The 27,278-nt window shown below is 48.9% G+C and overlaps 1 protein-coding gene across 6 annotated transcripts in view; it reads left to right on the top strand.

The window, feature by feature from the left end:
• The window catches only part of ephb3b (eph receptor B3b), a 55,020-nt gene that overhangs the window by 15,300 nt on the left and 12,442 nt on the right, over positions 1–27,278 (top strand). For all 6 annotated transcript variants that reach the window (XM_076022615.1, XM_076022616.1, XM_076022614.1 and 3 more), the window contains exons 2-8: positions 13,455–13,519; positions 17,550–18,222; positions 21,286–21,441; positions 22,287–22,622; positions 24,678–24,802; positions 25,331–25,493; positions 25,994–26,102. In XM_076022615.1, the coding sequence (XP_075878730.1) occupies positions 13,455–13,519; positions 17,550–18,222; positions 21,286–21,441; positions 22,287–22,622; positions 24,678–24,802; positions 25,331–25,493; positions 25,994–26,102 (1,627 nt within the window). The remainder of the gene's footprint in view (positions 1–13,454; positions 13,520–17,549; positions 18,223–21,285; positions 21,442–22,286; positions 22,623–24,677; positions 24,803–25,330; positions 25,494–25,993; positions 26,103–27,278) is intronic.

Genomic DNA, 27,278 nt, shown 5'->3' with positions numbered 1-27,278 from the left:
GTATATATTTGTGAGTGTGTTTATGTGTGTATCCATGTATATGCCAGACATGTTGTACATAGTCTTTCTTTTTACAGTTTCTCAGTTTTTCATGAATGCTCTGGACACTAATTGACTTTGACAGCATTTCCTGTCTGCTTCTGTTGTGCTGTCAGTTTTTTTTTTTTCCTGTCACAATCTCAGTGTTGGCAACCCTTAAACTGCGGCTTATTCCACAGAGCCGGCGTTGTGCTCTGAAACATAACAGGAGCCTTTTGCAGGGATGTGAAATGATTCAAATCCAAATGTGAGGTGATGTGAAGATCAAGCTGATGAGAGCAGCGACTCGCACCTCTTTACTCCGGGTGTTTTTAATGTTCTTCCCTCGCCGTTTCTCCTCCACCCGTCTCATTCTCCCTCACTGGCCTCCTGGCTGGCTCATTACTGCTGCTTTTAGCCGCTAAGAAGCCAAAGTCCATTTGCACAGAGGAGGTCTAACAAGTCAAGTTATTACAGCAGCCAAGTGTGAGATTAATTAACTCAGTGGCGATTAAAAATGCAGGTCCGACGAGAATCTCCGTAAGCCAAGGGAGAGGGATTGGTGGTGGTGGGGGGGTGTCAGGGGAGAGGAACGCAGATTGTGTAGGAGAGCGGCTCCACTCCAAAAACAGATCAACATGATTAATCCCACTTACCCATTTACGAGGATATGGCGGTGAAAGAAAAACCAAAACAACAAAAATAGCCATAAATAATGGTCTTCCTTGGCAAGACTTTCTCTTGGTTAACGATGGCAAATAATAAACACATCAATCTGCTTCTACTCGTTTCTGGAATTAATTAAAAGCCAGGTGCGGGTAATAAAACATATATTTATGCAGCTCTCAGTAATTCAATGTCAAATCATATTTGCGGCCCGGGTTAGTTAGCAAGTTGTGGTCAGTAAACAGGAGGGAGTGGCCGTGTACGTGTGAAGGAGTCAGTGTAGCATAAAGGCCGAGCCAGAGAGGAGCCGCACACACGTAGCAGGAGGGATTTTCTAGAGGTCACAACAAATGAACTGGCCTGGTGTGTGTAATATCAACAGCTCCTTGAATGTGCGTGCATCTTTTTTTTGTTTTCTTTTACATTTCCTGTTCGCATTTGCAGTGTCACGCAACGCGCCATTCGATCCATCTCACCGTTTTGTTTTTTTTTTTGCCGTGCGAGGCTCCTCGGAGGCTTACCTGCACTTTTTTTTTTCACCGCCATTGTTTTGCGGATTTGTGCAGCGGCAACCGACTGGGCGTGTGCGGCTTGGGAGAGCCTCGGCAGTCACTCGAGCCTGCAGAGGCCTGACCTGGTGGGTTGCATTCCTGACTCCAACTGCCCTCGCCTCCTTCTTTTTGTTCTCCCCGCCTTTTGGACGCGACGCGGCTGAACGACCGGGGCGATCACCTGCTCTTCCCCCCTGTCCATCTTTAAAAAACCAAAAAAAACCAAAAAGAGGCCTAGTGGAGTACTGGTGCAATGACGGCTATGTGTGGCAGAGCTACAGAGTGTAATTACTCATCTACTGAAACTTCCCATCGGCTTTTCTTTCTCCCTTCACTCGCCCCATTTTTTCTCCACCTCCTCCTCACCCATCCTGATAGGTAAACCAAGGCATACCTGGGAAATTAACACGACTCGCCGCAATAATTGACTTGATAATTACACTCAAACATCTTCATAAATCATCAGCCGTTGCTCAATGAGCCAAAGGACGTTCTCCAGCATGTCTAGCTCATGCTAATAGGGGAACCCCCCCCCCCCCCCCCCCGGTTGCTATTTTGGTCCCTGGGTTGTTTATTGCGTCTGTGAAAGTTTCCGAAGAGAATCGGAGTAGAAACAAGCGAAAGCCTCAAAGTGCTCCCGGTCGCAGCGGCCGCGGTATCTATATATATTTATTTTTTATACATCTGCTTAAAAGTAATTGGAAGCCACTGGCATGCAGAAAATGCGGGCAGCCACTGTGCTCTTGCACTGCAAGACACGGCGGCAGCTGTTCCGGGGTGGGACAGGAAGTAGCCGTCTTTAATTAGATCCGGCGTGATCGCGACACGTCGGGCCGAGAGCACGTCGTAAGGTGATCTGATGCGCCCGGCAGATGACTGTATAAGTGGGAGGGGGTGAGCGGTGCGGGGGGGCATCAAAAGAGACAATGGCGCAGAAAGAGAGAGCAAAGAAAGAGTGCGAGCGAGGGAGAGAGAGAGAGAGGGAGAGGGAGAGAGGGGCGCCATGTGTTTGCGAGGGAGCTAAAGTAGCTATTGAAGCCGAGTGGCAAAAACTGGGTGCTAAGCCCTTTACTTGTGGTGCTCAGCCATTCAAAAAGCCACAGCTTTTATTCAATGCCCGGCTCTGGCTCTTTCTAGGCTGCTCCCCGAGTGAACAAACAGGATTTGTTTGTGACCATGTGTGTGTGTGTGAGAGAGACAGAGAGAGAGAGAGAGAGAGAGAGAGAGAGAGAGAGAGGGGAGAGAGAGAATGTGGATACATGTGTGCCGGCCTCAGTAGCCCCATTCTAGCCTCTTTTTGTACGTGTGTTAGTTTTAGTACCGTAGAAATAATGGACCGTGAGCATTACGCAAGCGTACAGTATGGGACTGGGCGTGCATGTGACTGAGCTTGTGCTTTTTTTTGCTTTTTTTTTTTGCTTTTTTTTCTGAGTCAGCCCCGTTCCGTTCGCTGACACACAAAATTTCCCAAAACCTGCCATTAGGGCCGCGAGCTAACTGCTAATCTGACTGCGCAGGCAGCACAAAAGCCGGCCTGCGACAGAACAAAGGAGCGTGAATGTGTGTTTGTGTTGGTGCATGTTTATGCTTTAAGTGCCTATGAGACACAGGGATAATCATAAGCCTCTCGCCGATCTACAAAACACTCATTTATTCACACAGGTGGCGTGTGTGTGTGTGTGTGTAAGTGTGTGTGTCCGCACACCAAATACTGCCTTTGTTACCACTGGAATTCACACAGGACCAGGTTCCGCTATCACATACCGCTTTGTTTATTTGGTCAGAGAAAATGAGCCGCTGTCTCTCCTATACAGTCTTGAACCAGAGATTTTGCAACCGTTGTGAACGGATGCCCGGGTTGGCACAGAGGCAGAGGAGAGAAAAAATAAGGGAGAGGAGAGGAGAGGGGAGGAGAGGAGAGGGGAGGAGAGGAGAAGAGAGGAGAGGAGAAGTAGACGATAGCTTCTAGCTGCAAAAAAAAGGCAAATGAGCAAAAAAAAAAAAAAAAAAAAAAAAAAACGGTTCCCATCAGGCTGAACACAGGCACTTCAGGCAGACACGCAGACATGCCCGGGATGTAGACGTCTGCTCACAGTCTCTAAAGGCCGCTGCACGTCAGCATTCCAAAAAACACAGCAGCAACAAAGGAAGCGGAGGGGCTGTGGGGAATACAGACAAACCCTACTGGTTCTCCATCCGCTGATCTCCCTCTGCTCCGTGTTCGCTCCTCCTCCCCGCTCCCGCCTTTGTTACCCCCGAAAATCTTTTTTTTTTATTTTCGACCCTCCTTTCTTCCTTTCGTTCCTTTAAAAAAAAAAAAAAAAAAAAAAAACCTTTCAGTGTCTTTGTTGACTGAAATATGCAAATGTGTACAAGCGACACTGAGCGACTGTACGCTAAGTGGCTGCTATGGTAATCACTGGCAGCCACACCCGATGCTGGGCACCGTCGCCTCTTCTCTGCCTCTTTCAGTTTTTTTTTCTCATTCCATTCCTTTCTCTCCTTGCGCGTCTCACGTTTATTTCCCTTTGTGCCGTAGCGGGTTAGGAACCAATGCATCTGAAACACAGGGTGTTGTTGGGAACTTATTCTGTTATTGCTTGCGCATGGGGCATTTTTCATCTTGTTCCGCCAACGACAACAACAACAATTTCATTTCTATGCAAAGGGACACTTTTGCCCCTGGCTATTCTTTCGGAAGGATTTTTTTTTTTTTTTTTTTAAACAGCCCACGGTGGACACACGGAAACCCCTGTTAATGCACACTGTGAAATTGAATGGCCCAATGGGCATGATTTAGTAGCATTTCATGGTTGCAAAGTAGATGGCAGGTAATGATAATCTCTATTTTTACTGTCCTACTTGCTCTCAGGTCTTTCTTCATACCGGCCACGATGTCAGTAAAAAAACAGTGCTCTCAAAGCAAGTCCCAGTGGGCTGCTGATGAAGGGGAAGCGTGAGAGTAATCTGCTGAAATCATTACAACATAAAAACAAAAAAAGTGACCTAGATGGTGCAAGCAAGTCCTGACATCGACCTGTCACGGTGTTAGTCTGCAACGCTAATGCCCCAAATCCCTCAGAGAGGCTGAGGCGCCAGGTGAATCATACCACGCAGACATACACACATAGTGAGACAGACAGACGGATTATCGAGAAAGAGTGACGCTCGTTTTAATTGCAATATATTCCCACCTCTTGCCATTTAACCTTTATTGCCCTGCTTATCTGGGTTATAACTGCACAGCACAGTTTGTCCATTAGCCACGGCCACCGAGGAGTCGTCCGAGGCGTCTGCGGGTCGAAAATCAAACACCGCTGCTTCTCCCCAACGCAGAAGTAACCGACCTTCCCCTTTAGTACTCCTCTGTTTTTTTTTTAAGATGAGCGTTTAATGAGGCAACCACTGAGTATCGCTAACAAGCTTTTAAGGGCGCGCAACCACATGGAGAATATGACCCGGCGCCTCTTAAAGACATGTCTCTTTTTGACAGACTTTTTTTTATTCGTACAGAAAAAAATGAACCCTTTACCATAAAAGCAGAGTCTGCGATTCTTTTCCCCTCTGCCGCTCCAGTGCCTTCAAGCAAGGCTTTGAACTCTCAAATAGCCAGAGCCCGTAGGTACGTGCTTTTATTTTTGGGGGGGTGGGTGCGCAAAAAAAAAAAGGCAGTGAAGACAGTTTTAATAGCACGTGTTAAGGATAGGTGTGACTAAAAGCTCGGTAATGGGGCTGATTTGGGGAGGCGTGCGGCCTCGGCGCTGATCGGGGGGGTTTACAGGCGCCTTGTATTTGTTTGTTTTTCTCCCTCGTGCTGCGAAATCAATCACAGCCTGCTGAGGTTGCACTTGCCCGGAATTGTGTTGTAAGTGTGAGTCATATTTCAGGTGTTGCCGCCGCCGCCGCCGCCGCCGCAGACGTGAAGAAACGTGAGGCGGATCGGAATGAAATCAGCAGCCGGGCCGCGGCATCGCCGACGCAGGGAGAAAAAAAACCACACAAAAAAAAAAACGTACACACAAACTCACGCGTAAAAGAGACGCCCTAATTATTCCGTCTAGGTTCCTTCCTGCATGACTCACGCTGATACAAATTTCCACAGATACACACAGCAATTGACAAAGCGAAGCCATATCGCCATGTGCAGCGTCTCCGGGGATGATAGCGTACCAGCTCTTCTCTTTCTTGTTTTGCATTTTTCAGTCACAGTTGACCGACTTATTTGCGAGGAACCCTAGACGGCGGCGTCCGGGCCTCCGTCTCACGCAGGAGGCGCAACGCTGACGCGACGCCGCCTCGTGCCTGGTGTAAGCCGTCCAATGTCTGGCCAGAATGTAATGCTAATCGCCGTGAGACGCTGAATTTTATCGAAGGAAAAGCAAAGTCCAAACCCGGAGTGGAGTATGAGTTGTCGTAAAGCGAGTGATGTGTGGAGAATATCCAGGAGAGGTTGTGAGTTAGAGGGCTGGGGAGAAAAAAAAAGCACACACACGCACACACACACACACACACACACACACACACACACACACACACAATTTGTGGTGAAGGTTGAGGCAATACTTTCCATGTTAAGCGATGTAAACATCGCGTGTTCCGACAGAAATCTGGTTCCGTGCCCATTTCCTGGCAGCGCTTAAACACAGGCAGACCTGATGCCCTTAACATAATCATTTGCAAATGAGGAACATGCCTCTCCACAAAGAAACCAAACTGGCAAGTGTGACACTCGACCTGAAAAGTGCGGCGATGTAATGAAATAACACTTGCAGGATTATTATTCGGTCTCAGGACTTCCCTTTTCAAAGTCATTGAAGCGAAAAATAAAAAATAAAAAAAATCTTCATTTGCAGGTGATTTCAGGGTGTGTCTCCTTTCAGATGATGTCAGGATCAAACGAATGGGGCCGTGTTGTGCTTCCACTTAGGCCTGAATTAAAGCACTGGCAAGCCTAATTCGATTTCAGTTGACGTCAAAACTAACAGTGTCGTGTATCAGTGTGGTCTGGGATGACTCTTTCAAAGGGAACTTTCAATGGGATATGAAAGCCAGTGAACATGTTATACCGGGAGGAATGCACACTAAAACAATTAAGCCAAAGCTAAGCTGGTTTCCTTTTTTTTTTTTTTCCTTAGGCAGAATATCACAACTTGTTTGAAGGTCCACGGTGGCGCAACCAATGTGAGCTCCGTCTGCGTTTTTTAGAAACTTTCAGTTTGTTGCGCGTCATTTTGACAAGAAGGTTGACTGGATGAGATGTGCACATGTGCAGGAGGGATATCCAGCTTTGACACCTGGCTACAGGTCCATGTCTGTGTGGAACCACTTCTTGCTCAGTTATCCTAGCATGTTGCTTCAATAGAAACGTGGTCCTACATTTTAATAGGAAGACCTAGCATTGAAAGAGTGTCGACGACGTGACCTTCACTGTTAAATTGATTACGTCAAAGGTTGCGTTCGCAAAACAAAAGTCATGAAAACTGTCCGACCCCCCCGCCGTACAGCTGTGCCTGTACTGTGGAATCCAGCAAAAACAAAAAACAAATCCAGCTCAACTTTTCAGCTGCCACAAATGACGTGAGCGCTGCCAGTCTCGTTTTGAACCGTGTGTCAGATCCATTCATTTTCACAGGGGGCCCTACCAACTTTGTAGTCGCCTATTATTTTCCACAAGATCAATCACTCTGCTGCCGGGCTCTCACTCGCGTTCGCCTTGAGTCCTTCATGGCGGAAACCGGCGCCGCACATTAATTGCGGCAATATGACACGGCTGACGAGAAACAGACCGCGGGCGTCGATAATTCCCATTAAAACCTTTCTCCACTCCGATCTTGCGCGCGTGCCCATTTTAGAGAGCAGGTAGCCGACACGACAAGTGTTAATGGCTCGACGCAGGCTGCCAGTGTGTGTGTGTGTGTGTGTGTTTCTGTTTGTGTGGCGACACACATTATGTTGTCAGCAGTGTTGATGGAGGGGCCGAGCCACCAAACACTGGGCCATTCACAGATTCTCACGGGGGGACAATGCAGACAGCTGTTGAATGCCTGAGTCCTGGGCAGGGCCACGGTTGGTTGGTCGGTTGGTTGGTTGGTTGGTTGGTTGGTTGGTTGGTTGGTTAACCAGGAGGTTGGTGGAATTGTATTGAAGCGGGATGAATTTTCAAGGGAAATCTTAATTAATATCACCAGGAAGTTGGTTCATATGTCGCGCCGGCCTCGTAGCCTCGCTGACCGAGCAACAAACAAAGAGGACACTCCCGTTCCGCAGATATCGGTGACGCAAACAGGCAATGATTGTAATCGCTTACTCGGCGCTCGTCACGGCAAGGCGTTGGCTTCGGAAGGGCTGAGTATGCACCCGCAGACGCGCGCAGACACACACACTCACCTGCAATCACCGGGGGACACGCACGCGCTGAGGCGCAGGCGTCCCACGCACGCTGGCGGGGGCACACCTGGTTCTGCAGACAGCTGCCCTGGGGGCTACCTGTTCTCTGTGCTTTGTAATTAGGAGAGTTAGTGAGAGAAGGGGATAAGGAGGGGTGGAGAGGGGCCCAGAATGCTGGGGTTAAAAGACAAAGAGGTCCATTCCTGAAGAGGTACAGGAACTGCGCTCACGCCGAGAAAAGAATGTGCACAGGAGTGTGTTTTTAAAAAGGGGGGGGGTAAAAAAAAAAGAGAAAGAAATGCAAGCGCGCAGCGACCTCCTTTTAATGATCCATTTATTCCACCGCCGCTCCGACTGCTCCTTGAACTCATTGGCATGAAAAAAAGAAAAAAGAGGGGGAAAAAAAGAGCTCACGCGGGGATGTTTGTTTTTATTTACTGCGACTTCGTAAGAGCCTCTCGTCAGAGGCAGCCTCCGCAAGCTATAGGCCAAGTAGGCGCTGGCCCTCCCGGAAAACAGGCGGCGGCGGTGCCGCCGCAACCCAAATTCAGGATTCAGCCGCGAGGTCTATCTCAACGAGGAGGGAATAATTGAGGGCAGGGGCCTGGTGACAAATGCAGAGGGCAAAGACTTTGTGTTCATTAGACTTCCCCACGGGGAGAGATGAAACAGAAGCGGGAGAGAGCGGGGGGGTGGGTGGTGGTGGTGGGGGTGGGGGTGGGGGAGAGGGGGGTATAGGTGATGAGGAGGGAGGGAGGGAGACGGAAAATAAAGAGGGCTTATTTCCTGCTCCGCTTTGACGGCAAAGTCGGCTTCCGAACACACACACACACACACACACACACACACACACACACACACACACACACACACACACACTTGGGACAAACCTTCTATGAGGCAGCCATTGTGGGATGACTGACAGTGAGTGGTAGCAGGGTGGTGTGTGTGTGGTGGGGGAGGTTGGGAGGTAAAGGGGGGAGCTCTGGCCCTAAAATGGAGGGGACTTCTCCTAATCATTGCACTCTGGCCCCTGCACAAAGGCAAAAAAGGGCTGCGGGGACGATTTGAATTTGAATGGCATCTCCCCTTCTCCACGTCTCCACTCTTCCTCTTCCTCCCCCCCTTCCCTCCCTCCCCGCATCTGATTTGTCGACCGACCCCAAAAGAGGTGGTGGTGGGGGGCGGGGGGGGGGGGGGGGGTAAGAGGGTGGCCGCGGGGACAAAGATCGCGCACAAAGCAATCAGGCTAATAGCGCTAATAAGTCGAGCGTGGGGTCCTCGCTCCCCGTGTTGACACATTTCGCTGTTTCTGTGGCTAAACAGAGGCTGGAGTGTTTGGCAACCGGGCGGCATAGTATTTTAATGGAGTGGCGACCCCATGCCAGGTTGCCATGTGCTTGGTCTGTTTGACTGTTGGGGAGGACAACAACAAAAGCAGAAGAGGGGGAGAGAAGATAATTAACTAGAGGAGAAGCCTGAGGTGTGGAAGCATTTTTAGGGGACGGAGTCACGACGAAGGGGGTTTGAAGTATTTTTTCATTGCCTCTTTCAGGCCTTAAGACGGAAAAAAAAAAATAATGCCGTCACGGCATCTCAATGAAAGAGCAGCTAACGCCACAGGAAGGCGGACAAGCTGTTTTGTTCCTGTGGGTGAAAGCAAGAAAATCAAGCTAACAGGAAGCGGCTTCGCGAGAGGCTTCTGAGTTAACGCTTTCGGACGCCTCCGTCACGCCCACCATGTCGGAAGGTTGTCGGGACATATCTCTTAGCCTCCCGCGGGAGCTCGTCTCGCTTATCTTTCACTTGTCATCTGACGCGGTCACGCTAACAAAGACGAGTTGCGCTAAAGAGCCTAACACCATCGTGATCCAAGCTGGAAAAAAAACCCCCAAAAAACGCGTCACCTGTCTGCTGCCGGGGCCTCGGCCCAGTGAAACGACTGCACATTCCTCCCTCTGCCTCTCTCTCTCTCTCTCTCTCTCTCTCTCTCAATAATGGCCTTTCTTCCACCCTTTTCCTCTTTTTGTCGTTTCCTTCTTTTCTTTCTTTCAAGAAGTCCGCTCGTTAGAAAAGAGAAATATTTTAAGAGGCTTGTAACTCTGGCTGCCGCGCTCGCGAGGGTGTGTTGGATGCGGCCGTGGGGACGAATGCTTCAGTGCCCTCCCCTGTTATTAGTCCTGCCCTGTCATTACAGGATTAGAGCGCAGAGGGTTGGCTTTGCCTGCGTGCATCCATACATGCATGTGCGTGTTTATTCGCCGGCGTATGATCTCTCGGAAGCCTGTTTGCATTTCTGTAAGGTTTTCTCATACCGGGGTTGACAGAGAAAGCTTGGTTTGCTTGCTCGGTTAATCCCAGGTATAACACAGCATCCAAGTCGAACTTTGAGTTATTAAAACAGTACCGTGTCTCTCTCTCTCTCTCTCTCTCTTTTTTTTTTTTTTTGCTGCTGTTGTTGCTGATCAAAGACCTCGGCTCTCCGCACGCCACATCACGGCATGAAAAAACAAGGATAGATACAGAGATTGGGATAAAAGATATGGGCGAAAAAGAGCTAAAAGGCACGAGAAAATAGGTCAGCGCTATCACTTCCCAGAGGAGACATTGGAGGAATTCTGTGATTATAAAAAAAAAGGGGAAAAAAAGAGGGAGAAGAGAAAGACAAAAGCTGTGGAAACAGGAGGAACAGCCTGGAATCAGATCCGTCCTGTCACCAGGATGACTGAGAGGTAGATGAGGAAAAAGGAAAAGAAGAAAGAGTGGATGCAAATCAGAATTCAATTGAATGTCCGGATGCTTCCACGATTGCCGCCCTGCGTCCTATGGTGCTGCGTTTGCATGCTCATTTGCCTGATTTTCCCTGTTTGCTCTTTTCTTCCCCTCCCCTTCCCCCTCTCCCTCAACTTGTTCCTCTGGTTCTCTTCACTAACAATTTTTCTCCCCCCCCCGCTTAACTAGGCCATTAGGCTGGCTGCCAGTACGGTCTTAGAAGCTCTCAGAGGTTGTAGCTTAAAAAAGGAGAAGTAAAGAAAAAAAAAAAAAACAACAATGGCAAAAATGCTTTTCTCTCTTAATCTTCGAAAAATGCTGCGCTGCTCCTTTTATCATCTGTCAAGCACTGGTGGTTTTCAGCCCGGTGCATTAAAGGGGTTGTATCCTGCGTAGGTTTGTTTTTATTTTAGTCGTTTTTTGCTTTATTCTTTTTTTTTTCTATGCACGCAGTTGCTTTGACTGCACCGTTGGCCGCGCAGTCACCAACGTCGAGGCGCTTCCATTCGGCTGCCTTTCATTCAAATTCGGTTTTAACGCGCCACGCAAAGACAAATGACCCGAGCATCGGCGCAAACACACACACACACACACACACACACACACACACACACACACACACACACACACACAAATAGTGACGGAGGGGGAGAGGCCAGTGTAGGTCAGGGTCATTCAGCGCTTTTGCTCTGGCCCATTGACTCAGGATTGGTGCTCCACTTTGGGCACAATGCGGGGCTTTGCGGCAAACACACAGACTTACCTTTAGCACACTCGCGCTCACGCGCGCCCACGCACGTGCGCAGGTTAAACAATGCAGACGCATCGAGATGATGGGAGGAGCTTCTGCTGCGCACGCACTCTGGAATAGTCCACGGCGCAAACCACTGAGTCAGGCCGCGCACAGCTGTGCTGGCGTGCGTGCGCGTTACACCTCTCTCTTTTCGCACCTCGGGTCTCGATCTTTCCCCCCCCCACCCCCTCTCCTCGCCTCCCTTTGAACAGGCCCGCCGCTCTGTCATTGTGTTCCGACTCGCTGTCATTTTCGAGCACGGTCAGCGCTAATGACAAGCCGGCGCGCCGGCGCGCACGCTAGTCCAGTCATAACAATAAACAACAGTGCACCGGAGGTGTATCATTTCCACCGCCGCTGCCTTGATCGCAGGTGCCTGCGTAACAGGTCCCAAATCACACACACTGTCGCAAGAGGCGCGAGGGGGGGAAGTTGCCTTTTAGGTGCGACGCGCTGACACAGTTTCTGGAGTAACGACACTCGCGGGGCCTTTTTCTCATGTGCCGCGAGTGGCAATTGTGAGTCATTGGTGAAAAAAAGGAAAGAAACATTAACACGATGAGCGTGACGATGCGTTTTTATAGCATTTCTATTATTAGCGGCGGAGAGCGGCAGGAGGCGGGAGTGTTTGAGTCGAACACTCCCAGCTGATTTGACCCGGCGGCTAGTGGAGAACGGATGATATCCAGTTCCGCTCGCAGTGCCGCACCCACAGAGGAAGTCTCCGCCGTGTGAAACCGGCTCGCCGTGCAGTAAATGTCGCGGTGGAAGCCGCCCGTAGCCATCGAGTCAAAACTGCCATTGTTTTGGGGGAGGGGCGCGCGTGGGAAGACAATAGGACAAAGACACGTTGGCAGGGAATCGTGTTTTTGTCTGATGCTCCTGATGTAACCAGAGGGATGCAAGTGTCAGACGCGCTGTCTGTCCTGGCTTGACGGGGGGGTGGGCCGGGGGGCCGAGGCTAAGGCGGGGAAAATCCCCCTCGGGAGCGCCGGCGTCCCCCCGCAGGCCGGCACACAATTCAAAGGGAGGTCTCGGAGTTCAAGGGTTGAAGCGTCTGCCGCTGCTGCTGTCGCTGCTCCTGGCGGGAGATCTCGCAAAAGGAGAATCGAATTTATTCCTCTGCTTTGGCTCCACTTTCCTGTCAGCGTCGCGTCTGCTTTCCGCCCAGATGAAACACAAACGGGAGGAAGGGGGCTGAATCTCACGTGCGGTAGAAAAGTGGGCAGGGGGTGGACGTCTGGAATCTGCCCCGGAAGCGGGTGACGGGAAAGCCGAAACATCTCACGCTTCCCTTTGCGAGCGCCGGCTGGGAACGGCTGGCGGTGCCGTTTCATCATCTTTTACTATCTTGTAGAGCAGCGCGGCGGTTGAGATAATAACGGCGGCTGCACACTGTGCCTTGAGCGCCAGGTAGTAAAAGATTCAACATTTATAGTCCTCCCATCGCAGGCTTCCCGGCTCTCGCAAAAGCCACCGTCACAGCCTCGCAGTAAGAGGCGAGTTGGGAAAGTTGTGAAAATCGGGAGTTTGGAGAGCTGGAGTGTGTTATAAGGTGTGTATGTGCAGGGCCTGGGTGTAAAACAGTGCGGCGAACTTGACTTATTGACAGAAAGTGAATCACATTGAAGTGCGTTGACCTCTGTTGTGCTGAAGAGCCCCCCTCTCTAGTGACACTAAGCTTTATAACCCAGCCCTTTTCAGAACAGTGAGGCTGTATATCCTGTAGAGTTTTACAACCACCTACTTGTGTGTGTTAGTGTGTGCGTCTCATCAAGAGCGGGCGCGCTTGTGTGCGACTTTCGGTGCCCTGTGGGAAGCGGAGCCGTTCCTCAGCCAGAGTCGCCGTTGTTTCCTCTCCCCCGAATAAAAGCAAACGTCTAATTGAGACTAATTAGCCAGACAAGGAGCTGTAATAAAACGTCACGCAATATCTCCCAAAACTCGTTCCCCCCGCTGTCTCTTGGTCTTCCTGTCACAGGCGGTCTTGCAGCGCTTCAATGTCTAATTAAATCTAATATCGCTCTAAGCCCGCGCTTTGTGTTGGCAGATATATATATATATATATATATTTTTTTTTTGTCTCCCCAAACCGCCTGGGAACCAGATTGGGTCAAAGTGTTTTATCTCCTCTGCACACTAGTTTTATGGCATTGTTGTAAAACAGCTGAAAGTCTCAGTCTCCATTGATCTCATCTGTCTTCCTGTTCCTATTGGTCTGACCTGGATGTTTTCCCTCTGCTTCTTTTTATCTCTTCTTCTCACAGAGACGCTGATGGACACAAAGTGGGCTACGACAGAGTTAGCTTGGACGTCGCACCCGGAAACCGGGGTGAGTTTCATTTGCTCTCTAATCCCGTTAGCTCAAAGAAAAACCAGAAAATCGCGCCAGCGAGATTTGCGCTCTAATCGTGATTTACAAGGGTTCCTTGTAACAGCACAATATGTTCCTCTGACGCGACAGGATGCGCCTCTTAGAGAACAGAAAAAAAGATACGCCGCAATCCAATTTCAGCAGCCCGCCCAGTCGCAGATGTTCCTTCCCCTCCCACCCCGCCGTGTTTGAAACGCAGAAAAAAAAAAAAAAGCCATTTCCCTCATAAAGTAGCCTTTAAAAAGGCTAAAATACTTCTCGGCGCTGACCCGTTGCACAGCCAGGCATCCAAATCTACCACACACAAAGTGCCAGTGACAGCCTCATCTTGCTTTCCCATGTGGTCCACACAATGGCCCAAAGAGGAGCAAAAAGAGTCTTGACCCCTCCTCAGCCGTACTTCAAAGACCCCCAGCACTCCGCCCCTCGCCTTTGTGTGGCCCTCTGACTCGGGGCATGTGTTGTGAAAGGTGGGCCCCCGTTTTTTGTTTTTTTCCCCCTATATTTTGCCTTTAACCCTCAGAGATCCAGCGGGAGAAAACTCCGCCCCAGCTGTTGGAAGTTGCCGACCCCTCGCATTCGCCCCATCCTTTACTTCCAAGTAACTAAGCACTAATGAAGCCGGACGCACTGGCTTCATTGGCCGCAACAATCGCCAGGACAAAACCCTTCACAGCCTTTGGTGGCCTTCGTCCCCTCGCACCTTCCCTCCTCCCATCTGCCCAGTCTTCCTTTGCCTCTCTTCCCCTCATTAAGCCGCAGCACAATAGCAAAAGCTCCCACCAGCACCATGCTCACAAACCAAAACCACCTCCCTGTTTCTGCAGCAGATGCCCGCCTTTAAAAGAGATGTACAGTGCGCGAGGTGAAGAGAATCCCTCCCTTCAGATTCCCATCAAATCACCAGGGCAGCATCTGAAAGCAAGATTCTCCAGACATCTCTGCCTTTTTGTTTAAATCCAACACAACATGCCAGACAATTCAGGCCCATGAGTCATCATTCAGCCCCTCCTAACCCGCTTCGATTTTGCTCTTTTTTTCCCCTTTTTTTTTTTAACACACAGACACAATCCTTAACCGTCCCTGTCAGTTCTCCATGCACAATGCCTTGTATAGATATTTTGGTTCACGCGCTCGAGGTCCTCGCAGCCTGTTTTTGTTCAGGGTGACAGGTGCCGAGGAGAAAGCGATACAGTGGCTGGGAGCACTTGGGTGGGATGAAGAAGAGCAGTGAGTTTTGAAAAGAAAATATATGTCCCAGAGAGATGTCCATCAAGGGGGAATGGGAAAGTATATATAGGAGAGGAAGAAAAATCAATCTTAAAGGAAAAGAAACATATAAAAATCTTTCAAAAAAACGCTGTCGCTCAGAGGATTTCTGTCCGGCCAAGAAGGAGTCACAGAGTCTCTGTCTCGTTTCATGATGCACAACAGACCGAAGGCAACAGAGAAAGAACAGAAGTTGCGTGCCTTAGTTTCAAGTGAACACGAACGACCTCCCGGTGCCACTTCTCTGGGTGCAAAAAACACAAAGAAACAAAACAAAACATTAAAATCTGATGTCTTTCACGGGAACTCTCTCGGCCGTGCGCAATGCTTTATCGAACTGTCTGCTCTTTGGTATGCGGATTATTTGGTCACACCGTCTGCATCCGCCTGTGAGGCACGTAGCACTTGCGTGTCACGCGCAGCAAGCGCCGATGCTAATCTCATGCCATGCGTGTCTTTGCCTCGATGAGCACTTTTCTTCGCGTCGCTCAGTTTTGTGTGCGTTCCTTTTCCGAGCACTGTATCATTGATGCTTTCAACCAGATGCTTAATGGAAGGGGAATTCCACCTTATAACAGGGCTCGTCGCACACTTGGAACGGCACCCGGAGGGCTTTCCATGAAACTTGCACTTACAACGCTTACAACCAAATAATTTAGCCAGAGATAGCGTCTATTGTCGGTGCCTGTTTTGCAGACTGCCTTCATGGAAAAAACGCATCCGCAACAAGCCAACATTTCCTGAAGATTAAAGCTCCAAGAGCTTCCCAGTGGTAATAACAAACAAAAGAATTAAGCCACACTTGGCATTAATGCTGCGTCTGTTTTTCCCTTAAACCGAGTCATCTTGGGGAAACTCTACCTACGCCCTCCCACTTTTAGATAGTTTATGTAACAAAAAGAAAAGCAGGAATTTGAACAGTGTATGTTTCTCCCGCTGGGATTTCAAAGAGTTCGATGGTGCGTCACCAAAGTATTGTTAATCGCCAGTTGACTGTGTAACGTTTAAAAGGCCCTGACTGAGGAGCGGCAAAGGAAAATGGAGTGGAGAGCAAATGTTGGATAACGATTCATCTCGTTAGAAATCGATGCCAAGAAAACTCGACCCCCCCCACCGCCCCCCCTTCCTCTTTTTTTTCCAGACGACCTTATTAATTCATTCAGCGCGAGTAAGTAGTCGCTCAGAGTGTCTCCGGGGAAAGACCTCTATACCGTCCAAACATGCACATGCAAAAGGCAGTCACAACAAAACCAGAAGTGGAAACACTAGAGCAAACACTGAGGCGGAGGACACGCACACAAGCATCCTCCATCTTCCAGACTCCACTGCATTGCTTTTTTGCTGTGGGTGATTTATTACACTAAACTAAATACCCATTGACACTTCATGCTTTTAGCCATCTAATTGACCCGGCTGGTTATTATTGATTCTCCCTTGCCGGTGCCCCCCCCTCCTCGCCAGGCTATGGCTTTAATGGCACAGCCAAGCTATGCCCATTTCCCCTACTACCTCGCTGCCTCCAGGGTCTAGGATGAATAGCCTTGTCTAACCGCTGCATCCACATCCCATCCTTAATTAAGATGCTCAGACCTCAAATGGAAGCAGCTCCTTTAGAGGAACAAATAGGTGCAACTTGAGACCGTTGAGGGCAAAACTTTGGTCCCGGGGGTTTAATTTTTCATTGCAGACGTGCCTTGACATTTAAAGTGGCAGGTGGTCTTGAGTGATGTGAAAGCCCATCCTGCAAGCAGAAGGTCAGGAGTTGCATCTCATGGATTTGCAGAGCATCTCCGACAATCGCCATGCAAAACAGTATAGACTTTCACCCCTTTGTCCAGCACAGTCAGGCTCAGTCTAAGTTCCCTCTGCGTCGTGTTTTGTAATGCCACGCCTCATGCAAAATACTATTAACTGAATCTGTATTAAAGTAAAAAGTAATTTGCATATAATCTTAACATAGATTTGCTTTCTCAAACAAAGTTGAGTTGAGATCCCATCCTTTACATGTGCATGAACAATTAGGTAATGCATGTCCTGGAGTCTTTATTTCAGATAAAATGGTTTCCCCTGGTGCCCCTATTTGAGGTTGGGGAAAGGAGCATCCAGACTACAGCGGCTGACAGTAAATCTTTTACGGGCTAGTTTGCTTGTGTTCATTTAATGAGGACGGTAATCAAAGTTTAGAAAATTTAATCCCGTTTTATCCGGAGTAATTCACCCCCTGGGTACCGTAGTAGCTTTGAACAAAGTAGAGGAGAGTAAAAAACAAAAACGCATGAAGGTTAAGCGGCGCCGTTTCCCCCAGTCTTTATTAGAGGACGTTGCGATCATGGCTCTGTAATTGAACCGTGAATGATTGTGAAGCAACGCCGCTTCCAAGCAGATATGAGGTAAACATTCTGGTGTGGCTTTGTGGTGAGGGGGTGACAGGTTGCTGTAATTGTGATGAATTTGCAGTCCTTGTCCCCAGCCTTTTTTGCTACACTAACCAGAAATTGGAAGGCGTAGCAAGGCGAAGGCAGGGGGATAAAATTGAAAAAGAGTGGAGAGAAAATCCGCATCGCTTCTTTGTATCCACGCCTTACACCGCGGTCGCTTTGTTTTACCCATTCTTCAGAAACCATCTCAATTATTTCTTCGACATCCTGTGTTAAAAAAAGCTACTTTATCTATTTCCCACCATTAACATGTTGATGTTTCTCTGTTATTTCGCCTGCAGTGGGAAGAGGTGAGCGGCTACGATGACGCTATGAACCCCATCAGGACATACCAAGTGTGCAATGTGCGTGAGCTCAACCAGAATAACTGGCTACGCAGTGACTTTATCCCAAGGAAGGATGTGCTGCGCGTTTATGTGGAAATGAAATTCACAGTGCGAGACTGCAACAGCATTCCAAACATCCCTGGCTCCTGCAAAGAGACATTCAACCTCTTCTACTACGAGTCCGACTCCGACTCGGCCACCGCCACCAGCCCCTTCTGGATGGAGAACCCCTACGTGAAGGTGGACACCATCGCCCCGGACGCCAGCTTCTCCATCCTCGAGTCTGGGAGCGTGAATACGAAAGTCAGAAGCTTCGGCCCCTTGTCCAAAGCGGGGTTCTACCTCGCCTTTCAGGACCTCGGCGCGTGCATGTCGCTCATCTCGGTCAGGGTCTTCTACAAGAAGTGCTCCACCACCATCGCCAACTTCGCCGTTTTCCCCGAGACGGCCACCGGCGCCGAGGCAACGTCCCTGGTCATCGCGCCGGGGACGTGCGTCCCCAACGCGCTGGAGGTCTCGGTGCCACTGAAGCTCTACTGCAATGGGGACGGCGAGTGGATGGTCCCCGTGGGAGCCTGCACCTGCTCGGCCGGGTTCGAACCAGCTATGAAGGATACGCAGTGCCAAGGTAACTGCGTTTGCCACAGCCATAATTTCAGCCCAATGCTGAAAATGCAAACGTGTTGCTTTTTGTTTTTAAATCATTTACGAAGCTTCGTGTCATTGTGCAACTTGTCACAGAGTCTCACACTTCCATGAAAGGATGTGCGGTTCGCGTGGGAGGGGGGGGCGGGATTTCCCCATGGCGATCAATAATGTATCACATTATCACCGCCGCGAAAAAGTTACATTAGCATTTTAGGTTACATTTGCATTTTAGACCCAGAGTATCTGATACTTGGGCGCTCGTTGAATTTCAATGAGGGAGGGGTCAGCACCTCGCGGGAGGACGCTTCACTCCAACACATGTGGACACACTGATGGTTGGAGAATGTGAATAGGTATTGTCTCGGCTCCGGGTGCGTCCCCTGGCGTCCGCTCGTCCGCCTGCCTCATGATTGCGGCATGTTTATTTGCCGTGGTTTTTTTTTTGTTGTTTTTTTGACTCGCTGTACTCGCCCAGCGCACAGCCAGAGTGATGCACTCTGGGTGACGCCATCAGGAGGCGGCTGCTCACTTCGCTGACCCCGGTTTTTGCCTGCCAGTCGGTTGCTAAATAAATGGAAATGCAGTGCTGTGTGTGTGTGTGTGTGTGTGTGTGTGTGTGTGTGTGTGTGTGTGTGGGTGGGGGGAGGGGGGCTTGTCCGTCTCTGAGAGGCCTCCGTGACGGTTTCGCCTCTGATGGAAAACATGACAGGGTCAGAGAGGTTTCAGAGAGAAGGTGAATTTAAACAGCAAGGTCTCGGCTAAAATAGAACGCAGGTGACAGCGGGGGAAGTGGGAAGGATAATGGAAAATGTGTCTGTGTGTGTGTGTGTCTGTGTGTTGTGTGTGCGGAGGGGTCTGCGGGCGTGAAATTAGGCTTAGAACGCGGCAGGTCAAATGGAGACTGTATGAAAGAGACGGGACGCTGGCAGGACTATCGATCAGGAGTGTCAGGTTGGAGGCGGCTGTGTATGGATTGGCAGTCGTCCTCACCTGTCCGGGCGCAGGGAGATCACTCCCCTTCCAACCGAAACGCTGGCACCAGGTCCGTGGGGCTGGGGGGGGGGAGCTTTTCCATTTGGTTCTTGGTAGCTGGCGGCCATCGGGACGGCGGTCGGACGCTCACCTCACTAGTCCGCAGCCCGGTTCCTCGCAGGCTGTAAGCAAAGCACGTGCACTGACTGCCCCTGTGTGTGGCTGAGAGAGAGACCTGTGCGTTTTCAGCGGCGCATGGTCAGAAACCCATTGTGTTTTGTTCGCGGCAGCTCAAGGTTAAAACCGGGTGACTGGGCCATGACTGAACGTTTTCTAATCAGGCGCCACTGGAATCCACAGAGGATCAACCCCCACCTTCTTTTCTTTTCAGTTTGGACTTTCCCAGGTCCTCACTCCTTTTTCTCATCTTGCCCACCTTTTAACTTAAAACTCATTTCCATACATCATCTCATTTCTCTGCGTTTTTGTCCTTGTTCCACCATCCAGCCCCCTCCTACCTCATTCTGTACCAGTCTTTACCTCTCCTTATCTTATTTATTCATAGCCTTGAGGCCAGCGCTCTCATTAATACCCCACTAGTGTTACAGTAGAAAAGTCTGCATTAATATTAATCAACGAGCCTCTCTTTGCATTCCCACCTGTTTGCCCCACAGTTTTCCTTTTTGTTTTTTTTGGGAGCACCAATATTCTTTTTTCGCCATGCTCCGCACTTTCAGAATGCATTCTAATCAGTTCCTTCAGCTCTATGTTCCGCATGAGGGGTTATGACAAAGGATGGGGACTGTGTGCATGCATGCGTGCGTGTTTGGTTGGTTGGTAAGGGATTAGCATTTTCTATCATTTTCTTTTCTTTCACCTCTTTGTCCCTCTAATTTGCTGTGTCTCCATGCTGACTCTGTTGCTTCCACAGAGGATGAAAGTAAGAGGAGAGGTTACCTTATTAAGGGATCGATCAGCTTCTTTCTAAAATAAAATAAATAAATATAATAAAAACATCTTTCTTCAAAGAAAACAAGCCCTTAGCCCTTCTACCTTTTATAAAACCAAACTCCTTCCAGCCAGGATCACAAGCATCCGAGCCGTACTTTGCCTCACGCGACCCTTTAATGAACTGTCTGCAGCCGTGACACCGAGCCAAAGAAGCTGTTCTCTCACCTGCCAACACTCAGGGTCATTCCCTATCTGTTTATCAAGCCGGGCTTCCTGTTAGCCGGAGGTGAGGACGACTCTGATTAATGGCCCGAGAACAAACACACTTAGTGCGAATGTACACAGCACAAGTCAACTTGTACTTTGTGCTAATATTGAACTTTGGGGGAAAAAAGAAAGAAAAAAAAAAAACGTCGGAAACAGCAGAAACAGGGAGCGGTGGTTTGGTATTTAACCTTCAGGCCTGGCTGTTTTTTTAATACGCAGCAAATTAATTCCAACGCAGGAGCTGTATGGCGATGGTTATCGCACAGAGGAACAAACACGGCGGTCTGTCCTTGACACTGGCGAGCCGCCGCACCACTGGGTCAGCTAATCACCCAGCCCCCGTAAACTTTGCCTGTCGTACCTGCTCTCATCTTTTTTTTATTAAGCGCCGCGGCAAACTCATTCATCTTTTAACAAGACAGTTCATCAAAGATATGGGCCCTGCCAAAAGTGGCGGGGATCGCGGCGCTGCTGCCACAGTTTTCCCGGCACGTCTGCAACTTATCACCTCAGTTATAAACGTCTAAACAGCTGCTATAAATGGCGATCGGGCATTTACAAAGACGGGGCTGCGTTTCCAAGTGATTATTAACTTGGCTCCAGCCGCCAGGCAGTTAAAGTTGTACTCAGGGTATCATGCGGGTCTGCACGGTTAATGAATATATACAGACGCATGGCGCTGCAGGCTTTACCTTATGAATGCGTGTGGGAAATGTGTCCACGTTAACAAAAAATGGGTGGCCTTCTAATGCGTTGCTCTTCAATTTCCCGTTAACTGCCAATATTTTAAAATGTTTTTCTCTCTCTCTCTCTCCCTCTCTCTCTCTCTCTCTTTTTTCCTTTTCATCTACAGCTTGTAGCCCTGGCACCTTCAAGTCCAAGCAGGGTGAAGGCTTTTGTGTGCCCTGCCCTGCTAACAGCCGTGCTAGCTCGGGGGCATCCAGCGTTTGCTCCTGTCGAAACGGTTACTACCGATCAGACACGGACTCTCCAGACTCGGCATGCACCAGTAAGTAGACGCCACTTTCAACCGGCTTTCGCTCTCCTGTGTTGAAACGTAAAAAAAAATTGCTGAAAATCGTCTGTTTTGAAAATTACCGTTAAAAATGGGTACGCACCCGTGCCGGTGTTGTCATGCATATGAAACTTGCACTGTGTCCTCGATAAAAAACCCATGTCGATTATGTTCCCACCAATTCACAAAAAGCGCAAACAACTCCGCTTTGCCTCGCCAATGTTATCCAAAGACCTTATCGCCAAGCCTCTTCCAGCCTCCTAGCTCCCAATTCTCACAGTCCAAACAGGTAGCGGAGGACTTTGCTACGTGCAGTTGTTTTCTCACAGAACAAACGGCACACACTGCAGTTAATTGAATCGCTATTGAGGAGGATTTCTTTTTTCTACCCTCTTTCTTTCCCTTGGATGGGGTGCTGATTCTCCCACAGTGCTGTGGGAGATAAGGCTCTGGTAATTGGATAAAAATTGCAATGGTTCTGCCAATAGTTAGTCTCGCTCAATCCCTGCAGCGCTCATGTCCTCTTTTTTTTCTTTTTTTTTTTTTTTTTTTTTTTCAGTGGAACGCTGGAACAGTCTTGTAACGATGTTCTCCTGAATGCATGAAAAAAAAAATGCACCGATGCCACAGCGCGAGAGAAATAACTTGGGTCATGAATTGTGTTGATACATATTACGGAGTAATGAATGTTGCGAATATTGCCACGTCTCTGTATTGTCATCGAGGCAATTTTTTTAACGTGCATTGTGTATGCAGATGAAATCCTTGCTCATTCCAAACCTATTTGTGCCCACCTCACCCACCCTTTGTCTCCCTCCCACCCTCCCTCCCTCACACAGCCGTGCCCTCCGCGCCACGCAACGTTATCTCCAGCGTGAACGAGACCTCGCTGGTCCTGGAGTGGAGCGACCCGCGCGACTTGGGCGGCCGCGACGACGTCTTCTACAACGTCATCTGCAAGAAGTGCCTGCCCGAGCGGGGCTTGTGCTCGCGCTGCGATGACAACGTGGACATCTCGCCGCGTCACCTCGGGCTGACCCAGCGCCGCGTCGCCGTGCGCAACCTGCAGGCCCACACGCAGTACAGCTTCGAGATCCAGGCGGTCAACGGCGTTTCGAACAAGAGCCCCTACACGCCGCAGTTCTCGACGGTCAACATCACCACCAATCAGGCTGGTAGGTGTTAGCGCCGGGCCTCGTCCGAAAATGATGTTCCCTTTCAACTTTTGGCCACTTTTGAAAATGTACAAAAGAAAGTTGGCTAATGCGTTTTGTACTCAAGAAGTGGGGATCAATCTTTTCTGCGCTCGTAGGAGTGTGTTACATATTTTCTCTTTGAAGCGGGGACAGAGAAAGGAGACGTTCTTCTGAATGAGCTTAGAAAAAGAGACCTTTTTCACACGCCCACACCGCGCTCCGCGCTCACGCCGCTGCAAATAGCAAATAGCGAGGCAGAGCGCATTCAGAGTGTTGAACCCTCAGTATTCCAACTGCCCACTGCTTCCAACCCACCACTCCTCCAGCCCGCAGCAACAACAGTAAGTAGGCCACGTAGCAATCAGCGCTGAAATGAAATTTTATGGGCTCTGAAGAAAAGCAGCTGATGCACACAGAACTTGTATAGTTCTTTGATACACTGAGATGTAAATTGAATGTCGGGGATAATAGAATTAGAAACTAACAGAATGGGCTTGTGGCTTGCGACTGTATTTATCCAGATGTAGTAATTCACGTGAGTGTAATTTTTATGTGGGTCGGTGTACCTAAAGTGACCTCAATTTCAGTGCTGTTTAGTTTGCTTCACAGTTTTCTTTTTGCAAATTACAATCCGCGTCTTCTAGACCCCCTAAGCCGTTGATATGTTAAGTTTCTGTGTTTCTGCAAGGCTTAGACAGCACTACCTATTATTCCTTTTCCACTCCTACTCCTATTCTTATTTTGGTTTTGTCCACTGCAACGCTTCCTGCTCCCAAAATCAGTAGGCAAGCTTTTTGTTTGTGGGGATCCAAGAACCAAAGCCCTGCAGGACCCCACCTACTGCTATATGAGTGGTCCGGCAGTTGGTTAGCAGGGACCACTGTCCATCTCAGGACACGTTTAAGGTCACACGGGTGCCAAAGAAGGAGGTAAAAGGGGAGCAGGACACAATAGAACATCAGCTGTGATCAGATTATCCTCTGGTGTAGACCCAACACCATTCCTGCATATGCGGTCACCTTTTAAGAAGCAAAATAAATACTGGTGTGGTGATAAGCCACAGGGGCCACCGCCATAGTTACCGCTAGGTCTTCTCCCAGAGGAGGGCCCCTAATCCTTTGGCTGGATCCAAGGGATCTGCCCAGGATGCATTGTCTTCTGGGACAGAAAGAGAGACGTGGAGATCCTGGGTGGATGGGGCAAGCATCGGGAGTGAAAGAGTGAGGAGTAGGAAGGTCTGGGGCACAAAAAGAGAAAAAAGAAGCAGAGTGATGTCTGGCCAGAAAGACGGGGAAAGCGTGAAGGAAAATGCACCGGCAACAGTGCGCAAAAGAATACCCACCGCTGAAATGAAGGTGTTTAAGTTGTGGAAGGGAAACAAAAAGTAAAAGTCTCGCAGGGGAAAGACAGGGAGAATTAAAAAAAAAAAGAAGATGAGTGAGAGTTAAAGAAGAAGAGAGGGGAAGCCTCCACTTTAGGTAGAATTACAGTTATGAAACTACACCGCCCTACAACCCTAACAGTGAATTAGACGGGGATGAGAGAGTGAGTCAGGCACAGAAAAAGCAGCAGACAGACAGCCTGTGGCCATTAAAAGTCCCATCCAGATAAGGTGAAAAAGAAAAAAAAAAGATTATCAGGACAGTGGAGACTATGACTCCTATGAAAGTAGGAAGCAGACGTACAGGAGCAGCCATGCACTTTAAAGCAGGATGGAAATACATGTGGGTGCTTGCATGGATGAAAGTGAATGTTGGAGAAAGTCGTGCATCAGTTTTGCTGTTTGATTCCTCCCTTGTCAGGAATTAGACATTCTCCTCCACAACGGAGGGGGTGGGGGGTGGGCATTAGTGGGACATGGTTCCGCATACTAACTATAGCCCGTAGCTTCCCACAAAGCCCTCACCCCAAGACTTTGTGTTAGCATTTCTGTGGACAGACAAAGGCCACCTAACTTGAAAAGACATAATTCGATAAATTATAAATCAAGCCACCTTTTTTTATTTATTTATTTTTTTGTTTGTTTTTCTGTAGCTCCGTCTGCGGTGCCCACAGTTCACCTGATGGCGGCGTCAGCCAGCACTATGAGCCTGTCCTGGCTGCCTCCAGAGAAACCCAACGGAATCATCCTGGATTATGAGATTAAGTACCATGAGAAGGTAAGAAGCAATCAGAGTTATTAATTCTGTCTGGTTCTATTGTCTCCCGCGGTCAGAATGTCATCCGGGATCCTGTAAACTCGGAAAACAATGACACATACAATGCTTCTGCGAGCCAACTTCCTATTTTGCTTGTGTGATCATTCTCCATGACTCATTCCCCTCTTCAGAACTTTCTAACTCTGCTTCTGTATTCTTTTTTGCTCCTCTAGCATTTTTTATTATTATTCCATGCCCTATTCGGTACTCTTAATACCAACATTCCCTCTTGTCCTCCTTCCTTCCTTCCTCTTATCCCTCATCCTCTCAGAGTTTTTGCTTTTGAAAGTTTCGGTATTTTCCACGAGCCCAGAGAGTTTCGAATGCCTCGGGGAAGGAAACAATGGCTCAAATTTGCAGTTTGCACACCCACGCATACCGGCTGCTAACCCTCTCGCTAAATTTCTGCGTTACACAGCTGTCCTAAGTAGCTAAATGTATATTTCGGGGCTTGTGTTTTCTCATTATTTCACGTCTTTTGTCCTGCAGGATCAAGGTGAAGCCATCGCCCACACAATGACCGCCCAACGAAGCAACGCGCGGATCGAGGGTCTGAAGGCCGGGACCCCTTATGTGGTGCAAGTCCGTGCCAGGACAGTAGCCGGCTACGGCCGTTACAGCAGCCCAGCCGACTTCAGCACCAACCTGCAAAGTATGTTACTCTCATTCGTACTTCATTACTAACGGATATGCGGCGATATCTCCCAGGCTTAGCAGCAATACCTCTGTAATAGCGCTCTGCCAAAGCTGTTGGACATAATGGAGGCTCAAAAGCTTAAAGGACTTGAAGCAAGTTTTCCTCGTTTTCTCTGCGACAAAGAAGAACAGAAGTTATCAGGAGAAATCAAGTGATCTGGTGTAATTCTACCATGTCTTAGCAATCAGTCAGCATCAGAACCGCCTCGTCTACAACATCTCACTCATCGCTGAAAAAGTATTGCAAAAGGAACCCCGAACTCCCTTCTCATTTCAAATCTTTCCCCTCCTTCACAGCCTTAAGAACATATTAATATTGTTGGCCACGGTGTATGGATTGGTCATGTAGGTCAGATGCGAGTGCACATCGGAGTGTCGTGTAAATCGATTGCAACTGGTATGTTTTTGTGTCAAGATCTCATTAAAAACGTTATTTATTTTCTTTCCTACCTCCAGCTGATCCCCCTAAGTCGCTTCAGGAGCAGCTCCCACTCATTGTGGGATCGATTACCGCCGCCATGGTCTTCATCATTGCAGTTGTGGTCATCGCGATTGTCTGCCTCAGGTCAGAAGAAAAACAAAAATTAAAAGCATTTAAATCAGATAAGAACGCATGTCTTTACCCAATAAACATCTACTATATGTATAAAAAAGAAAATAATATCGCCAATTGAATTTGCCAAATCTAAGAAGTGTGAAGACTCAGTGTTTCACTTGTGGATCCCTCCTTCAAGTTAAAACAGAAAGATTTAGCGGCAGCTTTAAATGTCAGCTTTGCTTGCTCGTCCTCCAAACCACCCTGAGACACGGAGTGGATGGTCATGCCACCTGTGAGGCCGCTGAATGCCAGATTAGCCCTCTGAAACTGAATAGCAAACAGCTTTGGCCAAAATGCTACTTTGCTCACTGGACACAGCATGGTGGAGCAGCTGTTGGGCCTGATAGGCCTGCCCTCATGGTCTGGCACTCGAGCTCAATTGTGAGGTTGTCTGACCGCAAAGATGCATATGAGCCCCTGTCTGCTGGGCCCAATTGACTGGAAAGATGCAGGGAGGCAGCTCCGGCTTTTTCAAAGAGCCTGACTGTGTCTAAGCACACTCATTTGTCCAAACGTGAAATGCACTTCCTATGTTTATGTAAATTAAAAAGACATATTGCTGCTCCCCACTGACTCACAGCACCAACATGGTTCACCCAGACAGCTGGCGACAAAAAAATGGGGCATTATTATCATGCAAGATTGAAAGATAATCTCCTTTGTCGCCCATCAGTTCTGCCGCCCCGGCTTCTTCTATATGCTCTCCACCACGTTTCAGCGCGACAGTCTTTCCCGCTCAGGGTCTTGGCTTAGTTTCTGCTGCAACAAAGGGGGGAAAAGCGGAGCTTTGCCCATATTCCGGTTCCAAATTAAAATTTGAAATCAGATGCAAATCACCACTGGGTATAATTGCCCTGGTTACTGGTTAGACAACAAAGGAAGCACATTAACATGTAATTTCGGAGAGCCAGCCCCCTTGCTGTCATCATCTCACTGCACACACCCCTTGGTGGAAGAGGGCCACATTCAAGTAGATGATGACACAGGCACATCGAGTAATAGCTAAAAGAGAAAAGATAAATGGATGATAATGGAAAGACGGAATGACAGGGAGAGTGTGCATGAGACTAAGAACCTTTTTAAAATTGGAATGAGCGCTGCCATGTCTGCGGGGTGCGAACAGCCAAACAGCTGAGCTTGCTG

The sequence above is a fragment of the Nelusetta ayraudi genome, unplaced genomic scaffold (assembly GCF_046127955.1).
Source record: "Nelusetta ayraudi isolate G7.1 ecotype Tasmania unplaced genomic scaffold, CSIRO-AGI_Nayr_v1 ptg000013l, whole genome shotgun sequence".
NCBI lineage: Eukaryota > Metazoa > Chordata > Actinopteri > Tetraodontiformes > Monacanthidae > Nelusetta > Nelusetta ayraudi.
This window is presented reverse-complemented; position numbering and strand designations above follow the sequence as displayed.